Here is a 23,456-nt window from a genome sequence, read left to right on the forward strand (position 1 = left end):
ATACTGTACAGACAAAAACTGTCTAAGGTCACACAATGGGGCAGAAGTTAAAATAAAACCCGGGTTGTTTGACTCCTAGCCCATTGCCCTGCTCAGCAGAATGTGTCACAGGAGATGACAAGCAGTGAGGAATGCCAAGACAAGGAATGGGGGAGCTGGTTCAGAGGTGTGAGATGATAGGCAGCACTACAAAATGTGATGAGAGCACATCTAGCTCAGAGTGAAGAGGACTGAGATAACACAGACAATCACGAAGATGGCACTGGCATGTCAGGTACGACCATGAGTATAATCACAGAGGCTGGATATTCACCTTTTTATTTCATACAGGCGACTGAGAGATGGAGAGGGATATGCCTATAAAAAGGTATATAAAACACCAATGTAGGTGTCCAGGTAAAAGGTGCAGGTAACCAGGAGGACAAGTGAGAAGCAGACACAGACAGGTAAATGAGGAAACAAGACAGGTATGATCTGGGTGTTTCTGACTGGAAATAGGTGACTGGTACAGAGCAGCAGATACTCATCAAGGAATTCGGACTCTTCTCAACTTGCCTGGGCACTAGATCTTTGCCAAGCACGACTGCAGTCACAAACTCTTTTGAATATTCCATGGCATCCTCACTGGAAGAGAAACAGGACCAAGAAGAAGCAAACAGGGTTTCACTAGCAGCAAACTGCAGTTCATTCCAATTTGCCACTGGTGTCTGAGAGGTTACTAGACAATGAACAGGCATCATAAACACACAGTGCAAGCTGCTCAAGGTCCTTAGAACTTGCACACTAAGATGAGCCTGATACACACATCTCATGCCCCAAGCAACGTTACTCTGTAAGGGTGCAGCTCAAATAGAGCAACTCCTTCTTCCTTACCTGCACATGGCTCCAAATAGACTTGGATAAGGAAGTACTCTACACTCAGCACCTCCTACCACTTCTACTATCCTTTGGGAATGGCAGGAGACTATGGAAGAAGGTATTTCATGCCTCTGAGACTAAAAAGCCATCACAGAACTAAGATAGTCACCTCCTGCAGTAACATAAGCACCAAGACAAGAGGGAATTGAGGCTTCCACCCTATGACCTTGTTCTGCAACCAGCTGCCTTCTAGAGACCTCGCTTATGAAACAGCCACCACTGACGGAGGCCAGCACCCTTCACCCAGAGATGATCGTGGGCACAATGCAGATCACAAGAAAGGTGTGGCAGACAGAAGCACCTTGAACCTTGTGCTCAAGGCACCCTGAGCTCAGAGTCAGTTGAAGGGGTACAGCTTGTCCTATGCTTTATCAGGGGATCTTGGGAGGGGAAGCTCTAAGCAAAAAGCTATGGAAACTCTCAGGAAAACAGTTCTACAAAGCAATGCCTCTACAGCCACAAATGACTAAGCAGTATTATCACAACAAGGCATGCTAATGTCCAGATTCATTAGCAGGATGATTAAAATCCCTTGGCCACTCCTGGAACATGATGCAGTAACCACCACAGGAAGCTTCTAATCCACAGGTGCTTTCAAGTGCCAATTTCTTTGTCAGTTGCAAAAGGAATCCTGACAACTAGATCTGATACAGACACCTGCATCTGGTCAAACATCTCTCATTCTGGACACCTATTGGCAGAAGATGGGGAGAGAACACACCAGCACTGCACAGACAATAAGGGATGAAATTTCACCCTGTCCACCCAACTTGTGTTTCCCACTAAGCAGAGTTAAATCAGAGCTACAGAAGCACACAACAAAGTCATAAACCTGAATACTTGGGAGTGGCCACCTGCCACTGGAACCTAAACTTCAAATTCTAATACAGAAAAAAGCTGCCCACAAGCCTCAGCTCCCATCAACTGTTACTACACTTTTTCTTGCCTGCTTCTCAGGGCACAGACTATCTTTTACTGGTCATCAGAACATCACAACCAGAATCTGATGCCACTTCAGCTACACACCCCCTCTCTGCCACCAGACCTCCTGACCCAACACCTACCTCAGCAGCCCACCTGGGGGAGAATAAGCAAAGCACTTCAGTGATGGGTACTGTGGACGCAAGAGGAAGGACAGGATGGCAGCTGTGCCAGCCCCTAGGGAATGGCCAACCACAATCAGGCCATAGTGTTTTGTTCCTCTCCCCTGAAAACGAGAACAAAAAGAAAACAAGAAATTGAAGTCAGACTGGAAAGAAACTTCACAAACTCCCAAATCTGTCCCTTTTCCCAGCTGCAGGTTGTTCCTATACATGAGCACTCCGCACTCCAACTAACCAACTGCTCCTGCAATGGGAGTTAGTGATATTATGTTAGATTTTGAAATGGGAGCAGTTTTCTGCCCTCTACTATTGCCTCTTCCAAAGGTACACTGGAATTAATTCACTTCTGGCATTTTCTCTTACACTTCTACAAGTCAGTCCTTGACCTATTGGATCTTTCCTGAAAGAAAAATGAAACATATGCTTAAGTTGAGTTACACGAGATCTGATGAGCCTTCTGATGATATTCAGCTCCAGGCTCACAAATCAGAGGTCTCTGATTCTGGCAATGAAGGGTTTTTCTCATTTATTTCATTGCTAGTGCATGCTGAAAAACAGAAATCCTAACCTGCAGTTTGAACAACGGTCTTCTGAAATCTAGATGTTCCCAGCAGCTGGCAATCGATTGAGTAATTCATAGACAAAACTACTCTCTAACATTTTGTAGTGTTTGTTATTCAGAGGTCACAGTGCAAGGCATGCCTCAGACTTAGTAAGTTAATTTTCAGAAATTTCAATCTTGTTTCAGTGCAGTATCACAGAGCTTTGCCAGTACTCTGTAGGGCTTACACAGGGTCAGAGAATGCAGCTCCTACTCTCTAAAGTCTTGGGTAACCAGCTGCAGCTGTGCTCAGGCTTCCACATAAGATGAGAAAAAAGAGAACACAGAAAAAGCCACAGGAATGAAAGATCTATCTTTGTGTCATTTACGAACAGCACCCCTAAGTCAACACCATGTATGCTAGCCAATGAGGTGAATCCCACTTGCTGCATTTTTTCCCTGAAACCTGCTGCTGGCAGTTGACAGAAAAACGTGCTGGGCTAGACAAACTCTTGGTAGGACCTAGAATGGCATTTATGCTCTCTCATTTTTCCATATATATCTCAAAGTTCAGCTTCAGCCAGCACTTCATTTCCTAACCACAAGGCCACAGTTCCATCTCATTACTCAAGTTCTCTCGTCCCCTGTTTGAGTTAGGCCTAGCTAGTTAACTACATTACATTACATAGAAATCAGACCCACCATACATCCAAGCCAGCTCTGAACAAAACCAAACAGGATACCTAGCATCACACAGAGAAGCCAGCCTAAGTACTCAGCCAGCACTCCCTTACCCGTCAGACAGCAAGGACAGAAGAAAACACCCCTGTAAGTAACAGCTCACTGAACAAATCCAATCTTCCTTTTCTAGGCAGAGAGGAATAAAGCACCATATAAAGAAGATCAGTGCCTCCGTACCTCCTATGTACACCTACCAACACCCCAAGGCAGCCACTGCAGTGCTAACTGGTACGGCACCAGTTCCATGGAGCATCAAGCCTTTCACTCTTCTCTTTTTCACTACCACTAATTTCCCATGGGCCTGCTCAGGCCAAGGCACTCTATGGGCATGAAAAAAGGACAGCTGTCTGGCAGCAGGGAATCAGGCAGTGCAGAAAACGTCCTCTGCTGGGAGGTTGACAGTCTATTACTGACATGCAAGCTAAGGTAAGCATCTTAACACCTCTCTCGAGTCCTCTTATGATAGAGAGCTAAAGGAAATGTGTGCACACAGACAGGCAGCGTGACATCCCACTGCTGTCTCCATAGAAGATCTCCATCAAGATGGGATTTTAGTTCCTCTTGATTTGTTTTTAATGTTCCCTGTCCTGCATGGCCACCAAATGGGACTTCCTGTCTGAGAAAAAAATATCAGGAGCTCCGCAGTACTCTTGGGAAGAAGGCCCCAGAAGAAAAAGGAGTAAGTAACAAGAGGCCTGTCTGGAAAGCCAGAGAGATAGGAATTGAGATTTGAGAAATTAGTACAATAGAAGGAAATCTCATCTTCTGTACGGTCCGTGGTGATAAAATAAAGCTAATGCTCACCAAGTCTCGTCCGAAGGCTTGAGAAAGCACCATCTCTTGCTCCAGTTTCTTCTTGATGTACTCAGCAGATAGCACCATTCCCTGAGCGCAAACAAAAAGAGAACAGAGTATGAACAGCTGCATATCAGCACTGGGGGAGAAGGCAGCAAACTGCCCTCGGTGCTGGACAAGCTGAGTACTGCACAGCATGTGTCAGCACTGAGGAAGAACACTGCCTCTGCTTCATGAGGCACGTGTTTTGGCTCACCAGAGCCACAAAGTGCTCAGGAGCAATAACAGCTCTTAAGTTCTGACAGCACGCATCGATCTGATTCTTGGGCTAAAGCCTGACAAAGACACAAACCACACCACTAACTGAAATGCAAGGCTGTGTGTCTTGTAGGTCAGCCCACACTGTGACCTGCAGTGGAGCAGCAGAAGTGAACTTCTTAATCCCAGAGCTGCACTCTTGCATTTAAATCTGCAAAGGAAAGCTAGCCAAAAAGATTCAGGGAGACAGCACAAACACCCAGGCAGGGAAAAAGTGGCAGTTCTATCTGTGTGGGAAAGCTGCTGATGACTGGAGGTGTCAGCAACTACTAAGTGAATTCAGCTGACTGAGGACGTTAATGGAATTTTATTTTTTAAAGGTTTTTATTCCCTAGAAGCTAAGGAATGCTGGGAGATGGGAAACAAATGGATGGCCAGGTTCTAACCATCTATCCACTCTCCCAGCTGATTGCTCCACTCAGGGTTTGTCTCACTCTGTGCAAGAGAGATGCAGTTTGGTCTGTTGCATAAATTCTTGGTTATGCTTTTATTACAGTTAATATTCAGAGGTGAACAAGCCTGAACTGCAAAGGCTAAAAATGGTGATGTAGCTCAGGGTAAACACAAATACAGAGATACTGCTAATTATCATTTGGTGATTGCAGCCCTCGCATAATGCGCACTGCCTGGGCTGGCCAAAAACCAGAGAAGACCATCTCCTCTGCTATTTTCCATCACACCCCTACCTGCAAACAGTTTAAGTACAAAGTGAATTTTATTGAGCACTGTTTAATCACAAAGGCAGAAAAGAACGCATGGTCTCCTTCAGAAAGCAAAGAAATGGGGAATTTTCAAAGCCTTTGATATCAAACACCAATCTGCCCAGCGAAGAAAAGGAACACAGGTAATTCTGCTGAACTTAAAAAGTCCCTGTCATTATCAAACAAGCAGATGCCATGGTATTTCAGGCCTGTGTTCAGCTCCCAGCAGCTAGCCAGCTTCAGCTGCATTCAAAAGAGTCTCCATTTCTGATTCTAACGAGGAGTGAATGGCAGGCGACTTATATAAATTTCTAACAAGAACTTAGGATCCTGTTTTTAAAAAGCATATCTACCTCCATAGTGATTTTACTAATGGTCCAACTGTCAGTCTTAGAGCTGCATTTTCAATGATTACTGGATGTTCTAATACAGACAGTGATGTCAATATTATGGAACGAGGCTTATCCCCACAGAGTCATATTTAGGATTCATGAGTTTCATAAGAAAAAAAATTACCTGGGCTTAACTTTCAAACCCCATGTATAAATATCCAAATGGACCAAACATCTAGGAGAAGAAAGGCAGAAATATTCTGTATTGCTTTGCAGCCTGAAGGCAAGAAACTGCTCCACAAGATGGGAAAACCCACAAAAGAGGGTATCCCTGTGGTAGAAAAGAAAGTTCTGCTGTTGCTGACTGTTTGACACACAGGTGAGGATTGCTGGCACAGCTGAGCGTTCAGGGCTTCCTCCCGCACAGCCATTCACTGTCATTTTGGCTGGTTGAACACCAGCGACCAAACCTCCATAAAATCATCACCTGTGGAGTTTTGTCCTCTGCAGGCTAACAGAATTCAGCATGGATTCATGCCCCTTACTTACAATTATTTTTAAATGAAGTCCATTATAAAATCATTGTATTTTACCTCAAGCAGTGAAGATTTTGCTGTGGTTAATTTCCACTCCAAGCTGCGACAATCTCCTATTTTCCTTTTTTTTTAAACACACCAACCCACAAACCTTACCTACAGCTGGCCCAAAATAGCTCAGAAGCCTCTCAAACTTCAGCTGTGGCATGTACAGCAACCCAAACAATCAAACACTTCCAGCTGTGGTCCCAGTGGAGCAACAGGAAGGCTCACACAAACATCAAGAGGTTTCATTTCTCAGATGTCTGATAGGCACCACATGAAGCAGCATGGCTTGTGGTGGAGATAACAGGGCATCCCAGCCTGCTGGGTAGCATCAGCAAGGAAAAGAACAGAAGCCAAGCAACTAACAGGAAGCTCCCAAACAGCCCAGTGCTTTTCTACAAATTAAATGTGTTAGCAAGGTACTTCATCTGCTTTTGTATTAAAGTTGACTTGTGGACATTAAAAATGCATCAGGACCTGCATCTCAAAATTCTATTATTTCTCTTGGCTTCCCTCAGGAATCAACAGTGCATTATTGTCTAAAGATTAATATTTATAATAATTTAAGATAAAGCAGTATTTCTGCACTTGTAACAACAGAAAAAGACATAATGCAAAAGGCAAATAAAAATCCAATGCAAAATACAGGGAACGATCTGATGTTTCATATAAGTTACTGGCACATTAACATTTCCACAGGATCAAGAGAAGAACCCAACTCCTACAGGTATCTATTAGTAGCTTTTCTGCAGATTCGAAATAGAACAAATGCCCCTTGCTTCCCTTTGGTTTATACAAACTGCTTATCACAACGCTTCTGCAAAGGCATTCTGAATCAGATGAAGGAGCACAAAACCAAGTGACATTACCTTTGACAGCAGACAAAACACTTCAGAAACGTTAGATGAGAAGTAAAGACTCAGATACCTCGATATTAACTAAGTGACACATCACTTCCTCATTTATCTCTGTTTCTATACAACGCCTTGTGTAACCACGACACTGATTCACTTTCCCATTTGGGGGAAATGAAAGAAATACTCATTTGCGAAAGAAGAAGTACAAAGTACTGTTTTCAAAAAGCCCCATCCTGAGAGTCTGAAATAAAATCCTTGCTGTCCCAACAGCACTTTCAGGTAACTGCTCCTTTTTCAGGCCCATACCCAGCTGAGCATCTGAGGACGCAGCTATCAGCCTCTAACGCTTCGCTTGATAAAGCACAGCGCCAAAGAGCATCACGCAGGCCATCTGGAAGGACACTGTGAACAAAGCAGGAGCCCTCAGGAGTTATGAGCTCGATGTCCTGCCCCGAAGGGACCCTGACCAGATCACCCACAGCATTCCCTGAGCAGCAGCATTTCCCAGCAGCTACCACAATCCTTTCGACAAACGCAATCACCAGTTTGGATTTGCCTTTCCCAGTCTGGCATTACACCTTGAGAGGCTGCCAAACTCCTGCTAATCTTAAAACTCAGCATGCGTGCCATTACTTTGCTGGACTGGGGCAAAGGTAAGCTCTCTGCTGAATTGGTTTAGTCAGCCCAGTCCTGCTCACTAACACAGACACGTGGCATCAGTCTAATTACACAGATGCAAGCCCTGCCAATGTCTGCTTACGAGGTGCAATGAATATCCCATTGCAACAGAATTGTAAAGACACTGTCAGGGTTTGATTGCAAATTCTCAAAAGGTCGTTCGTTGGAAGAGAAAGTAATTTCAATGACACTGACAATTTCGTTCTAGGTCCCCACAGATCCTTTTTGCAGCTCGCTTTTTACTACTTGCATGCTGTAATTTTCCTTTTTTTTTTCTTTTTCTTTTTTCTTTTTTAACAGAATGATTTTAACTGTTACGATTTCAGGACTTATTTGTTTCTACATCTCATAGTCGTTTCACTGCCGTTGTAAAACGCTCTTCACAACTCAAGCAGTTTAGGCTGTTTTTTTGTTCCTGTTTTGCCTATAACTAAAAGTCAGAACCTCAAAACAATACACGTTTCTTTACATACCTTATGTCCCAGCCAGGTTCCATGGTGACCCTCAACTGGAAGGCGCTCTGCGTCCCCAGTCAAGTCAGTCAGGGCATCCTGAAGAAAGGAGTCGCTGTGCTTCAGATAAATCAAACACCAACAGCCAGCCAGGAAAATCTCAGGCTATCCTAAAAGTTTGCTAGGGTGGCCAAGGGTGTGTGAGGCCACTGCACAATGCACTTACTTTTGGAGACAGAGTTCCTCGGATACTAATGACCACCTTCTTCTTCTCATGGTCCACAGCCACGTAGAAAGGAGTTTCATAAACCTAGAAGAGATGCACTGCTGTAACACTCTGATGAGACATCCTCCTTCACATATTCTCCTGCTCGGGGAAAGCACAGCAGCTTAACATTTGCTTCTGATGGGGGCCAAATATTTCTGTCCAAGGGACAGAAATTCTTGGCAGAGAGATAAAGTCTAGGGTCAGAAAAAACATCAAGTTTTCCTGTGTTGTACCACTAGAGCTGGAAGCATGCGAGTCCCACTAGGAGGGGCCTTGGGAGCATGCTGGAAGCACACAGGAAGGGGCTGCAGACTTTGCGTACCGCATCGTGGCAAGAAGTGTACACAATGTCCACCGAGGTCATGTTCTCATCCAAGAAGTGGCGCCGGATGGCAATGGCATTGCAGCCACAGCAATTATCCTCTTCAATGGTGACACTGGGTGCATAGCGGGGACGTGAGGGACAGAGACAGCAACACCTGCAGAAGAGAAAAACTACAGCCTTGAGGAAAGAAGAGGAACGTGGAAAAGACAGATTTTAAAGTGGGACGCCTGGAGCGAGGTAAGGGAAAGGAAGAGAAAACCTGCAAGCCACACTCGTGTCATCCTGACAGCAGTCATCTCCCTCATTTGCTGCAGCTCTCGCACAAAACAGCACACAACTCCTATTTCCACATCAAAAGCGGCACGAGGATCAGATGTAGTTTTCCTTCTGAGCACCAGAGAGAGCTACAGTGCAGTCAGTCTCCAAGGGATCTCTCCTCAGGAGATGCACAATCCTACACCGCTTCAACACGCAAGCAACTAGCATTTATTAGATCTACTTGTAGCAAGTAGCAAAGCAGGTCTAGAATCATCCCAGAACTACAATGCAAGCACAAACTCTTTCTTCCTTTCTTTTCCTTATGATACACTTCAAAGTGACTCAGAAGGACATTCCTCCTAGCAGGTTTGAAGAAGAAATTTACTTCTTTAAGGGCAAAAAGCTCAACTCTAAAGATAATCCAATGACAGCATTATAGAAGCTAAAAAGCTAACATTTAACATGCAAGCCTGAAGTGAACTACAGCATTGCTGCCTTGAAGTGAGCAGTATACAGCATGGCAATCAAAAAACAATTAGTCAGAGAGAACACAGCACAAACTCTGGCCAAGTCTCATTGAGGCTTTAATAAAGACCCAAATGTCAATTCTCTGCCTAACTGGGCTTGCTGATAAATCTGCTTTCTGCATTCTGAGACAGCTATTTTGACTCGGTGTGAAAGCACTCTTGTGCCAGATGAGTTCTCTCCACTGGTTATCCAAACCAAACAAAGGACTGGCATGATCCTTAGTGCACCAGAGAGGACAGAATATGACAGTGGTTTATTTAACAGGGTAAGCAGATAAGTAACTGTAAGAAGGAATGAAGAGAAGGATGTGAGAATGAAGTTACCGAGAGATGGAAAGTGTAGGAGAAGAGAAAAAAGCAGAAGAGGAAAAAAATAAGAAGTAACTGAAAAGTGACAGAGAAAGCAAACTGATTGAAGAAAGGATTCTAAATCAGGGAAAAATAGAAAGGAAGAGGGAAGGAGAGAAGGCAGAGCGATAGGCAGGACGGCCACTCACGAGCAGGATCTGGCCAGGTGACAGAGTCCACATGTGGGCTTCCTCATCAGGTATATGGGCCAGCCATAGGCAGCCAGGGCAAACAGCATGTAGTAACACACCTCTTTGTATCGCTGCATCTCTTGCTGAAAGAAACAAGAGACTCACTAAAGGCCTTATTCTCTTCATATGTCAATTTCCTCCTGTTCCCCTTTTTCTACTGTAGTTAGAGACTGCACCCTTCTCCCTGAACATCAGCATTCTCTCTACCAGCACTGGGATAGCAAACACTGTCAGCATTTCCAGGTGACTGCAGGAGAGCACTCTGATTATGCTCAGTAAGATCCTCTCCTTCCCTCCCCACCCAGTATGACTGCACATTTATGTGATTAGAGAGGACTTACTAGATGCTTAACAAAGCTTGAAGTTAGTTCTACAGCCATTCTTCCCTATGTAACAAACACTCTGCTGCAAAGAAAGGCCAACCTCTGTGTATTTTGCCCCACCCAACCCTAACTGGGGAGGGAGAAACTAGTACCAAGTACAAGAAGATGAGCTCTGTAAAGATGCTGCTTCCAAATGGGCACAAGCCATAAGGAAGATGCACAGAGAGGACCATAAAAGCCAGGCTGGGGCCAAATGCCCCAGGGCTGTCTTCTATATGCCATGCAGACCTCTCTCCCCACATACCTATGCAGAAAGAGATAGCCTGAACATAAGCAGGAAGTTAGCATTAGGTGCAGAGCAGCACAGCACAGCTGCAAGCAGGCTGATCACAGAATTGCTTAATCAGAGGTGCTGGGATTGGGTTGGTCTTTCCTCTCTTGCAAGAATATCATCTGATCAAGAGGGGTGAATATAGCTTGCCCAGTGAAGGGCTGCAACAGCACCATTCCAAAAGAAAAGCCAAGCTTAATTTACATAGAACAGACTGCAGCTGTCTCCATCCTGAGAACTGCTGACAGAAGCAGCCCAAGGAAGAAGGCTCCATCTCACTCGAGGCAGCTCCCTGCCCTCACCAAGATGAAGCCCAGCTGGTGGTACCATTACATGGAACTCTGCACAACATTCCTGGCTGCAGCACTCAACTCGTACCTCTGACTTGTAAGAAATCTCACATTGTCTTTCAGCATCAGAGTGGAAATACTACTTCCCACAAAGTGGAGGACAGACAGATAATGCTTTAAAAGTGATCCAAAGACAACAAAGCCTCCAGAAGAACAAGTACTGTTATTTGATTGTACCTTTCTTAATCTCTTTGATTATTCCAGAAAAGCAGAAAAGAAATCATTTAGAAAAAAGAAAGCAGGCTACATAAAGAAGCACGTGAGTTTGCAAGATCACAGTCCAGCGACTTACCGCATTTTTCAGATCCAGATACTTTGTGTTCCTGGTCACTGGCATCCCAGACAGAAAAGCTAAAATGTCATTGTTTGCCTGTAAGTCACAAACAAGAAAATAGTCTCTGTGACACCAGGACAAAAAATCCATACATAAGAAACAAAGAACTGGGTAACCTGGGGCAGGACAGCTTGCAAACATCTTGAGCAATCCCTGAATTGGTTCCAATTCTGCTGTTCCGATTTCCACCTGATCCAACACTGTCTGAACCCCACCTCTGGGGAAAATAAGTACAACTTCTCTGTTCACTTAGGAATCCGCAAATCCCAATGGCAGAATAGTTTGGGAATTCAGGGCTTTTTTTTCCCCTCAGGTTGCCTCTGAAGTTCTGCCCAGATGCTGGAGTCTTCTCTCCACTCTTCCTATTAACTTTAAAGAAACTGCCTCCAATTGCCTGTCTAGGGTCAAGATTTAAATCTGTATGCATCACCTAACTAGAAAAGGCAGCAAGTTTCCACCCACCTCATCCAGCACGGCGTTGCGCTTTGCCCGCTGCCGTTGGCGCAGAAGAACCAGGCCTGCAATGATGTCAGATGGGACGATGTCAAGGTCTCGGAAGAACTCAGCGAAAAGGTAGGCGATTTCAGAGTAGGCATCCTGCAAAACCCACAGAGAAAAGCTTTAGGAAGAGGAGTTTGAGTGTGGGGAGCCTCAGAACAGGACACAGAACAAGAGCCGGTGCGGCAGCAACGGCCCCAATTCTGTAGCCCCAAACATCCACAGGATTCCTTCTGGGAACACCACATCTGGTCTAATCATTATTAATACCTCTGACTATACAAAGCGGGCAGCCTGCTCTGGTGGTTGGCGACCCTGCACATAGCAGGGGGGTTGAAACTAGATGATCGTTGTGGTCCTTTTCAACCCAGGCCATTCTGTGACTCTATGAATGTCACACGCGTAGTCTCAGCTGAGACTGCATTTGCACTATGCGGTCTGCTGTGCGGATAAGCTGACCACCTAAGCATCAGGACATGGAATGCATACACAAAGGCAGGGAAGGACAATGTTTTCAGTGTAAGTAAGACAGAGGAAGTAAGCCAAGAACCAAAAAGATTCCCATCCAGTGTCACCCCACAGTCAGCCTTTCTCCTCAAAAGCAATTTCATTTGAACAAAGGCTATTCAGGAAAAATGCACCAAATATATCTTATTTAATAGCCTCTTCAGTTCTGTAACTCTGTCCTGGAGTTATTTCCCCTGGAGTTATTTCCATACTTAAGTCAGACCTCACCATCCTGGGCACATTACGGAGAAAGCGAGAGACTTCTGCAAGCTGTCAGAGAACAGCCTCTGTACCACTCACTGCTCACCACTGTGCTGTTTACTACATGATTTCAAAGAGTTAAAGTACAACAAGCACGTGTTACGCATCAGAGCTCCAGGTCCTGAATGAGCTGAGCAAGTTAGCAAGCTTTTCCAAGTCTGTCTTGGAGCACACCCAAGCAAAAGGGCCTGAAAAGAACAACCTGTGAAAACAGATCCGAGTCATCGAACCATAGAATCATTAATGTTGGAAAAGACCACTAAGTTCATCAATTCCAAGTTACTGAACAGAGAGTTCCCAGCGGGGAAAGTGACCAATCCTCTAAACAAAGACATTGTAGATGAAGGGACAGAACTGGAAACGACCTTAGAAAATCATCTAAAGCTTTAAAGCAGAGTGACACAGACTTTGAGGAGAAACGTTATTTCCCTTTTGGCTCCATACCACACAAAAAAAAAGCCAACAAAAAAAACCAAAACACATAGGGCCTGAAGTGAGAACGCTTTGGAAGGCTGGAAGTGGCTGGACTGTGAGACAACGTGTTGGGTCACCGCTCAGAACAGAGAGCTCAAAGACTGGGGTGACCCGGAGGCTGAACCAACAAAGAGTGGGATTGAGCAAAAGCTATAGCACACAGGTGATCAACATTTCGAGTGCTGCCATCGTTAACTTTTCCTACCAAGATCTATCAGACTAACCCTGAATTCTCAGCAATATTTTCATAACCTTTATTCAACACTAATGCCATGCAGCTACAGTCCCATCTGTAGAAAGCCTGGGCTGTTCACTTGGGCTGGTCTTCAGGGCAGAATCTCTCCATCTCTTTGACAGATCAGAAAGCAAATTCCTTCTCCCCCAGCAGGCTTGCAGGAAATGACCTACATTCTTCTGTTCTCTGGCAAACTCCTGGAGTGCACGATTACCTTTTACCATTTTTCACTTGCCTAAAGTAAGTTACATCATGCTCAAGAATGGGGTTTCGGGTGCCCACTGCACAGGTTTCCATGCCAGCTGTGCACCTGAAGAACAAACGGATTCCCATCAGCCTTTCCATCTTTACAATCACACTGTCCACAAAATGCTGACCCAATAAATCCTTCCTACAAGTACGCAAGAAATGCAAATGGCCTCAAATTAAAAGGCAAACAACACTAACCCAAAGTAACACTACCACCTCCTAATACTCTGTTCACAGTAAAAGCCCAGAACAAAAGTTCAGTGTATGCTTTGTTCTGAAAGAAGAGTTGCTGCTGGTGGGCTTGATGGGATGTTGCAGGATTGACTGCAGTCGGTCTCTGTGACAAGCCCTGGAGGCTCTGGGGCTGGCACAGCCGGCAGACTTAGAGCTGCAGACATTGCTCCAGACCCACAGGAACAGATTCTTGCTCTGGTGCCACATTCACTCTGCAGAATTCTATTTTCCAGCTCAGAGGACAATCATCCCCTGCTAGAACATTTTTTTTCCCCATGAAGCCTGGGAGAGGCAGCGATGGATTCATTTCTGATCCATTACATACGCATTCATTCCACACACTGTCATGCCAGGACACACAAAGTCAGAGCTTGTTCCTTCAAAGAAAAGAGCCTGGAAATCACTCAAGCTGAATTTAAAGTGGAAATTCAACAGCACAAGGAATTTGAAGACTCTGGTATCTGCTTTTATCCTGAACTAGAAATAGAAGTAGAATCCAACAGGCACTACAGAATTTTTCATTTCGCTGCTTGGAAAAAAAAAAAAAAGTTCACACAATGTGAAGTATTTTGCATTCCTGAATACTGCTGTTCCTCAACAGCATTCCTGAATACTGCTTTTGGGAACCAAGGCACTCAGTGCCTCTCAGAGCCCTGGGATCTGGCAGAGTGATGTGATGGGGCAGCCGGGTGCAAACAAAGGCAGTGCACCCCAAGGTATTTCTGCTGATGGGCAGAATGCAGCCTCCAAGGAAATGCTGCTGTTTGAGCTGCCACAGCACACAGCTCATCTCGTTGCCATTTTCCAGATGGATTTTCCTAACCAGCTCTAGAAGATGATCTGTGAAAGTCGGCAGGGCTGGGCTGCACTTCATCCAGCATGCAGTGCCACAACGCATGGCTGGATTTCTGTAGGAGGGCTACGACAACAACTGCACCCTGAGGATAACAACGTGCCCACCCACAAGCCTTCGTGTTTAAGTCATACTGGTTGCCATATGTGATGAACACATGTTCGGGTAGCCTTCACCTGTCTCTCCATTATTTTTACACAGCTTTCATCTCACTGCACTTCTTCCTTCTGAGGTTAAAATCCCAGACTCATTTCTCTTCCTATACAAGTTCATAGCCCCTCCAATATGCTCCTTTTTCTCCTGCACCTTTCAGCAGACCAAACTATATTTAGTGAGGAGATCATTGATGCAGTCAGTCCCTTGATGTTTTCTGTCACTTTCTACGTCCTTCCATGTTTTTCTGAAGGTTTTTTTTGGCCACTGCTGTGCACTGATGTCTTTGTTGAGGTGTCCTTGATAACTCCTCGCTCTTTTCCTGAGAGGTTGTAACTAATTCACAGCCTATCAGTGTATGCAAGTAATTTGTTTCTTCAGATGTGCATGCACTGCTTCATCCTTTGCTATTACAACTTTCGTCTCTCATTGATAACAGCTCCCTGGCTCTGTTTGGTCCTTAAGGAGCTCTCGATTACTCGTAATTCTGAGCAACTTTAATATTAATGCTGTCAGCACAATCCTCCACCTCAGTGTTCACCTCTACCAGGTTATTAAGACTCCTGCTGAATATCACTAGAACATGAAATCCTGCTCCCACCACTTTCAGTAGGAATGAATGGGCTGCTATCTTTTGGGAAGTGAAATCAACTCCTTACCCTGCACTGTTTCTGCAAAGGAACAATCCCAACTGTAGCACGTGAAAACTTCAATCTTCATCTGAATCCACAGACTCAACAGCAGGCTCTGCTAGCATCTCGAATAAAGCCTGTCAGTACCCAGGAGTATTCTTGTTGCTGATTCTGGCAGGTTTATATTTTTCCATTTTCAAAGTCTCTCTCCTTCTCAGGCATAAGACTGACTCAAACTAATAGGATAAACTGACTAAGTAAAGGAAAACTGAAACTGATCACACAAATTGCTGTTAAATGGTGAGCCTAAATTGATGAAAAATATACTTTTTCCACTAGTATTGTCACTTAAAATTAGTCAGCTTGCTGTAATAGCAAAGTAAAGAGCAGCTTCTGGAGGCAAGCTTGAAACTGACAATACCACTCTTTAGAGCTGTTATCTGTCTCAGAGAGAAATCCATAATATTTAAAACCGGAAGGTTAAGAATGGTTGTTTTGAAAGTCAGCTGTCCTCCCCAGTGATGTTACATCTGCATCTAAAGAGAATATCAGCTTCTTCAGAGGCTGGTGATGCATTGGAACAGGTTGCCCAAGGAGGCTGTGGATGCCCCATCCCTGCAGGCATTCAAGGCCAGGCTGGATGTGGTTCTGGGGAGCCTGCTCTGCTGGTTGGTGACCTGCACATAGCAGGGGGTTGAAACTAGATGATCACTGTGGTCCTTTGCAACCCAGGCCATTCTATGATTCTATAATTCTATTTCTGCATAGGATACCTAGGTAAGCTCCTGCAGAAATACAGGCTTTAATTTGCCCTACTCACGCTGAGAGGAAGGAAAAGGAACCAGCATAGAGCAAAACGTGAAGTCTGTTCATTCTGAGGGGTGGCTCGGCTTGCTGCTTCCTGGAGGACAATGTCAGCCCTTGCAAGCACTGCTGTCAAGGCTCACTGGACTCCTCGAGGCTCCGCATCTCAGAACGCTCATAAGAGCGATGAGGCACGTCCAGGTTTGATAGCAGGAATCCCACATTGCTCCGCTCTGTTGAGTCCTACGTATCACTGGCCACACACAGAGCTTGCTCCCTGCCAGCAGCTTCTTGGTACCTACCGACTGAGAGTCCTTTGTCCGTGTGCAGCAAAGAAAAACCTTGAGGCGGCGTGTCCAGCTGCTGGCCTGCCCTTCCTCCAGGCGGTGTCTGCAGAAAAGAAAGCAAGGTTTACAAAAAAACAAAGACTGAGCACTAGCACTAAGAGCTGTGCAATTTTTTCCAATAAATAGCTTACTTGGAAAAATATTTTTATGATATGTACCAGTTTCGGAACTGAAAAAATTTCCATTCTTTGACTATGGTGCATAACTTGAAACCAAAAGTGGGGAAGAAAGCTAAAGGTTCTCCTTCAATTTAGAAAAGGTTAAAAAAAGCCTGAATACAGAAGGTTTCACTCAACCCACATTTGGTTTATATGACATTTCAATTTCAGCTTCAAATTTAGCTAATTGGACAACCCTATTTAAAATAAGCTATTGCTGAGTTCATTCCACTGTTGTGAACTTGCCCTAGTTACTACACTTTCAGAGCGACAGTCCATTAAGCTTAACTAGCATTCCTGCAGAACAAACCTGAGATCAAGACAGGCTCAGTGTTAAGGAATTAGTTGACTTTCCCCCGCCCCCCCTCAGAAAGCCATGCTGCCTGCATAAGGATAAGGTCCACAGTTCTTGCAATGCAGGGTCACCGTCACATGAATGCAGAGCAACGTAACATAGGTCAGTTCATCAAAAAAAAAGACAGCTTCTGTTTTTCTGCCATGAAGAGCCCAAGCACAGAGAGTTGGTTGCACCTGGAAGAAAAAGCTGCTGGTAAGCAAATATTTGCCTACAACAGAAAGAGGAGATTTTGCAGGGCTTCATGGCTAAGCATTTTAAAACAAATACCCACAACCTCCAAGGAAGATTCCAAAAGTGAAAGAGGAATATGAGGGACCTAAGATGGAGCTGGCAATGCTCTGTTTGCTCCACCAAATGCCAGAAAGCTCGTGCAGCAATGCAAAGAACTTCACAACTTCGCTGCGGGGGCTGGACAAGCAAGCGTGCTCTGAGCTATTTTCTCTCTGACTTCTCCCAAATTCCTTCTTCCAAACACTGAACTTCCACATGTTTTGGATGAGTCCTACAACAAGTTTTTTTAGAAAAGTCTCAGTGCAATTAATTGAGCCATTTGTTTCAGTTTGATTTATTTTGTTCATACTGCAAGAACATAAAAGCCCACACACATCAAGAAGCCACAGATAAAAGAAAACCACAGTCCAATAGCTACAGCAGAGAACCACAAAAAGGAAGCTGAAGGTTCACATCCCCTAAATGTGACAACCAAATCGAGTTCTTTCATGATTTGAGACAGGAAATACAGCCCAGATTAAGGTGATACAAATGCCAAATTAATGCTATAGCTCAGCAGGCTTTTATCACTGCTGACCAAGGGATGCAAGAGAAACAACAGGCCCTCAGCATCTTGCAGAATCATAATCCAGAAGCAGGCAGAGAATTTCAGAACTCCCTGGAAAGGATTGCTTCAAGCAAGTGGCTAATTTCAAACTATACTGTTTGGAAGCAATAGGTTTAGTAGCAACCACGTAGGATTACTTCATGTTTCTCTTCCACGTTACAGCCCACAACATTTTGCTAGTTAACATCTGTTAACACTCCCTTCCTACAGCAGAAATCTGGAAGCAGCAGGAAAAAGCTCTCTGAAAACGTTACAGGCCTGGAAGAAAAAGCCTGGCCATGGCCCAAGGGCAAATACCTTCACTCAATTGTCTGCGGTCTCAAAACTTCCAGGGCAGATCATTTTTGGTGTTCTGTTGTGTCTCACTTTAAACTTCCTAGCAAAAAGAACTTCGCAACCTGTGGCTCAGCCTTCCATCAAAAAGAAAAAATGTGAATTAAGCCAAACAGCTTTGATTTATTGTGGGGTACCAGAGCCATCTTCCAGCTTTTCATCCACATCTGCTTGGGAATGTCTTCATTGTAATGCAGCAATTGCAGCCATCAGGCTCACAGGGCACTAATTCTCAATATTAAAGGGTAGGGTTAGCAACATACTAGAAAAGGAAAGAAAAGCTTCTTGTATTCTGCAATAAAAAGCAGGCATCTGGACACTTTTCCTCCCTCCAGAAAAAGGGGTTCTGAAGGATTCCTCTTCAAGACACGGAAATAGCACATATTCAGAACACCCCTCACATATACATTTCCAATGAGAAATGCAAAATTTGCAGGATATTTTCACACAGAAGGTGGTGACACACTGGAACAGGTTGCCCAAGGAGGCTGTGGATGCCCCATCCCTGCAGGCATTCAAGGCCAGGCTGGCTGTGGCTCTGGGCAGCCTGGTCTGCTGGTTGGTGACCCTGCACACAGCAGGGGGTTGAAACTGGATGAGCATTGTGGTTGTTTTCAACCCAGGCCATTCTGTGATTCTATGATATTTTTTAAAAGCCTCATTTTTTAGCATTCAAAATCTGATGCCCTCTGTCCTACAGAGTTACATTCCTTACTTATGGTTACATGTGTCAAAACTGCATAAGAAAACAAAGCCTGCTTGTTCTGTCCCGCTACAGGAAAAAGCTGCTGGAAAATGCCTTGCTTGGTGAAAAAAGCTTTCACATCCCCATCTGGTTAGCTCAAAGATGCAATCAATTCTTAATTAAAACATCTAGCTGCCAACCTAGAAGAGTCTGTTTCTTGGCCAAGACCAAATTTAAGAAATTTCAGGCCAAAAGGTCATATTTTGCAGATAAACACAAAAGAAGAAAAAGGCTTTGGACAAAGGTGGCTCAACCTAAGCAAAATTTAAACACTGCTAACAGGATGGACAAACAGGCTGCTGTGATCAGCACTGTGGCTCCAGGGGCTAAGAAGGATTGACAAAGCCAGTGACTAACACACAATCCAGCCAGGCGCTGCCTTGCTTTGCCTCCTTTAAGTACAGATGCCCACACACAGCACCTGACAGCCTGAGCCGCCTTCCTCCAAAATCACCCTCCCCAAAGGGAAGCAACACCTGCAAGTGAACGCTCCCTGAAGCGAGGCAGGGAGAATGCCAAGGAGGGCAGGAAGCAGGGAGCCGTTCCAGCAGTGCTTTACCGCAGGTTGTAGGTCCGCAGGTTGCGCTGCCTCCGCTTGGTGGCCCGCAGTTTGACAAAGGTCCGGCCTGTCGGGTCGAAGACGCACAGGACGGTGATGCAGACACTCAGGATGACAACCCAGTTGCACACCACCATTCCTGCAAAGAAAGGGAATACGTCACGTGCTCTGCCCTCAGGTCTTGGCAGTGCTGTTTCCTGCTCTTCTCTGAGCGCATCACACACACGCCTCTCTGTTGCCACAGGGCAGACAGAAGAAGCTAACCCAAATATTCCTGCAGCCAGCTGCAGCACAAAGAAATCTTCTGCAAAGGCGTCTGACCACGGCTAGATTACGCAGCCACGGGGAGACCGCTCGTGCAGAAGACCATTAAAGACTCACTGAAGACCCAGTGGGCTGCAGCATTCCCATCACTCCCCCCAGGAGAATGGTTGGGTTCTCAAAAGCCATTTGAGAAAAACAGGAAAGCCATTCTGAACAGAAGGAGAACCAGGGCTTTCAGACTCCCCATGCCAGACCCCTCCATGGGAACAGGGATTCTTGCCTCAGTGCAGGCAGCACAAGCAAATGAATAGAACAACTGTTCTGAGCACTGGATTCTTGAGGGAAACAAGCAGAGCATTTACAGCTACAATTCACTACCAACAGTCAATCCCCACATGCATGAGTGAATTAGCTCTCCAAGGCAAGAGATGTCTGTGCTACACATTCCAAATACATACCCAAAGTGACACTCTTTGCGGTGATATCATTGCAGGAAGTGTAGTACTGCGTTAGCCAAATGATGCCCACAATAGCATACACAAACTCAATCACCAAGATAGCTGAAACAAAAGGAACACAATGAATAGTAGCAGCATCTCCCTAAGGATGAGTAGCTGCCTTTCTCCATCTTCTTGCAAGGAATAAAAGGCCACAAGAATGGGCCCATATTCAAGAAAATGGGCCCAACATGTCTCCTTATCAATAACTTCTCCTAAGTGACACACAGACCATGTACACAGAGCTAGAAGTGCTCCTGGCTGCATTAGAGGAGTCAGTCAAACAGCTGTCCCTTCTTCCACAACAGTGGAAAGACTTCCTTAGGTAAAGAGAATCACCATTACAGTAAAGCTGGCCTAATTCAAAGATACACAATAAATAGCAGTGTGTACCCAGGAATAAGTCTACTTACTACACTTAACAAATGTTTCCATCACCTCTGACCTTTGCAGCTTTTGCAGTAATAATTCCCAACATGCAGCCTTTAAGGAAGCCCTTACTGGCTCCTCAGTTCTGCATCTTACCCTGATAAAGAGCAAGAAATTACACCTGACTATGGCTAAAGAAAAAAGTTGGAAAACACCGCTCCGAAGTGCCCATCCTCACCTTCTCTACACAGTATGACCCTGAAGTACAGATGGGGAATGAGACAGAGGTAAACAGCCTGCACGTAGCACATAGCAAGCCTTTGGTGGAGCTAGCAAGCCTGGCTGGAGCCCAGCCTAGAAAACTGAGCAGCCACCCAGTGAGAAAGAACTCAGGGCTGGACCCAGCTCCTCAAGTGTTCTGAAGCTGAGCTGCACTAGGCTTGCCTACCTTAGCTAACCTCCCATCTGAGGCTGTCAGATGTGGAACAGGAGCAGCAATACCATCGAGAAGACCTTTGTGGGCTACCATTGCAACTATGACCTTAGACTTATAAGCACTAAATGTGCTCTGTCGAAATCAGGCTATCACATGGACTGTGCCCACAAAAAGGTCACACCCCTAATTCAATCACCAGAGCCATTAAGAGTAAAGAAAAAAAGAAAAAAAAACAACCATGAAATAAACATGTACAAGACCCAAGTTACAATTTAAATACAAATCTTAAACAGAGGGAAGAGAACAGGATGATTCCTCGGACTCTACCTCCCCTGCCTCATTTAGTCTGTTTTTAACAGTGTTACTGAAGCTGTCAGGGAGATCACATTGTGCCTGGGAAGCTGGAGAGAGACTTGTTTGCTATTCATGTTAGTGATTTGCTTTTAGCACTCCAAGGTGGAAATGTCTCCCAGATAAAGTTTTCAAGCAAAGTTACCCATCTTTTAGCAAATTTTGCATGAGAACAATCCAGCAAAAACATGGTATGCTTTGTTGGAATGGAATTGTTGATTCTATCTCTGAAAGATTCTCTTAAAGTCTTCACCCAGCATAGAAAAATCTGATCAAGTTTCTGCATCTGGAAGAGAACAGACCAGGGGAGGGACAACAAGCTAAAATGGAATCCCTGACTGATGGACTGAGAAACAGTCTCTTTTCCAACCTAGTTTTTGGCGGATGAGAAAAACAGGAAATGTTTTTAGGAAGAAAAAACATATGCACTTTCAGAGAGAAGATGCAACCAGCGAGCAGGTGGCAAAACCTATTTACCTCCCAGCTCCTGGAGGCAGAGTATCAGAACACACATTGCAGGATGGAGAGATGCATTATGTGTGAGTCAAAAGATCAAGCACAGTGCAAGGTAAGTGGATGCAGATTTAAGTATATATATGTCAGGCAAAGGACATGCACATGGCCTCAGGGTGAGAACAGCCATGATTTACAAAGGCATATGCCTGTATCATAGGAAAACTTGTTGAAAAAAAGAGTGGGAGAGAGGTGTAGATGCATCTCACCGTGGCAAATCTGAGCTGCAAGACAGAAGGAGAGCATATTTTGTTAGATGAAAAGGATGTACCTGCATCACAACAAGGATGACAAGTTAAAGGTTTGCTAGAAAGATATTTGGGGCGCTGCATGAGAGTCTTAGAGCAATGGCAGGGTGCAGTATATGTGATGTATTCAGATGCATATCACATACAAGTGGCCATCTGGATGTCTTTGAGAAGCTGTGTTTGTCAGGGTGTGGGGAGAGAAGTCTTCTGCGCTAGCAGATGGCAGTGTGGAGGCTGAGTCATTAGGAGGCCTCAGGCCGCTGCATCTTACCCAGTCTGACATAGAGCACATACTGCATGGAGTCTCGGGGCTCAGTGTACAGGATGCTGCCTCGCATGCTGAGCCAGATGATTGCCATCTCTGCGATCATACAGCTGAGCAGGATGCCTAGGTAGCCTCTGCCATGGTCCACCAGGTTCAGCGAGCAGGTCTCACTGGGGTTGTACACCAGCCCAAAGAGCACCACGGAGAGGATCACAAACCTGACACGCACAGAGATGCCAAGTCACATATCCCATGGGATCATATACTCATAGAACGGCTTGGGTTAGAAGGGATCTTACAGCCCATCCAGTCTCAACCCCCTGCCGTGGGCTGATTGCCACTTACTAGATCAGGATGCTCAGAATTTGTTATTTCAACTGCTTTTTCCTGAGCCCTGTACAGTAACACAGCCCAAACTCCAACCCTGGGTAGCACAGGAGGATACAAGGAGATCGGGCCAGGCTTCCTCTTTGGAAACTGAGCTTAGAAGAGCACTTATGCAAACAACCAGAAGCTGGAAATATGCTGGTGGCTGTCAAAAATGCCCATACAAGCCTTTTAGCTGCATATGTAAGCACAAGAATTACAGCTACAAGAAGCAGAATCAGCACGAATTTCATGGAGGAATTCAAACCATCACCCTGCCTTTCTCACTTACCAGGTGGTATGCAGGAGGAAGAGGAAGACTGCTGGCAAAACGAGGTCATCGCTGCCCACAGACCAGCGACGGCGGAACACGACAATCCCTGGCATGGCTAGCGGGTCTGAGAAAGGTCAGCAGGCACGATGCTCACCTCCTAGAAGAGAAAAGAAGCAAAGACACTGTTGACCTTCCTCACCCCTGTGACAGAGCCCCACAGCCACAGGTCAGCAGAAGGCCTACATCTGAGCTAACCTACTTGACACCCAAGATGGCAGAGCTTCCTCCTCCCAGCACTGGGAGGCATGGCACGCTCGAAAAGGAGAGTGCAGGAGAGGAAGGTGCTGTCTGAAGAGTGACAAG

The 23,456-nt window shown here is 45.2% G+C and overlaps 1 protein-coding gene across 1 annotated transcript in view; it reads right to left on the bottom strand.

Moving 5' to 3' along the window:
• DAGLA (diacylglycerol lipase alpha) overlaps positions 1 to 23,206 on the bottom strand; it is a gene marked incomplete at both ends in the record, with an annotated part of 29,436 nt that extends 6,230 nt beyond the window's left edge. The window contains 14 exons of the mRNA XM_079537699.1: positions 556 to 624; positions 1,983 to 2,125; positions 4,108 to 4,188; positions 8,039 to 8,116; positions 8,244 to 8,327; positions 8,608 to 8,764; positions 9,893 to 10,017; positions 11,231 to 11,308; positions 11,735 to 11,869; positions 16,475 to 16,562; positions 19,511 to 19,649; positions 20,233 to 20,334; positions 22,460 to 22,671; positions 23,112 to 23,206. Coding sequence (XP_079393825.1) covers positions 556 to 624; positions 1,983 to 2,125; positions 4,108 to 4,188; positions 8,039 to 8,116; positions 8,244 to 8,327; positions 8,608 to 8,764; positions 9,893 to 10,017; positions 11,231 to 11,308; positions 11,735 to 11,869; positions 16,475 to 16,562; positions 19,511 to 19,649; positions 20,233 to 20,334; positions 22,460 to 22,671; positions 23,112 to 23,206 — 1,586 coding nt within the window. The remainder of the gene's footprint in view (positions 1 to 555; positions 625 to 1,982; positions 2,126 to 4,107; positions 4,189 to 8,038; positions 8,117 to 8,243; positions 8,328 to 8,607; positions 8,765 to 9,892; positions 10,018 to 11,230; positions 11,309 to 11,734; positions 11,870 to 16,474; positions 16,563 to 19,510; positions 19,650 to 20,232; positions 20,335 to 22,459; positions 22,672 to 23,111) is intronic.
• Between the last annotated feature and the right edge of the window lie 250 nt (positions 23,207 to 23,456).

This window comes from Tetrao urogallus, assembly GCF_951394365.1.
Source record: "Tetrao urogallus genome assembly, chromosome: 6".
NCBI lineage: Eukaryota > Metazoa > Chordata > Aves > Galliformes > Phasianidae > Tetrao > Tetrao urogallus.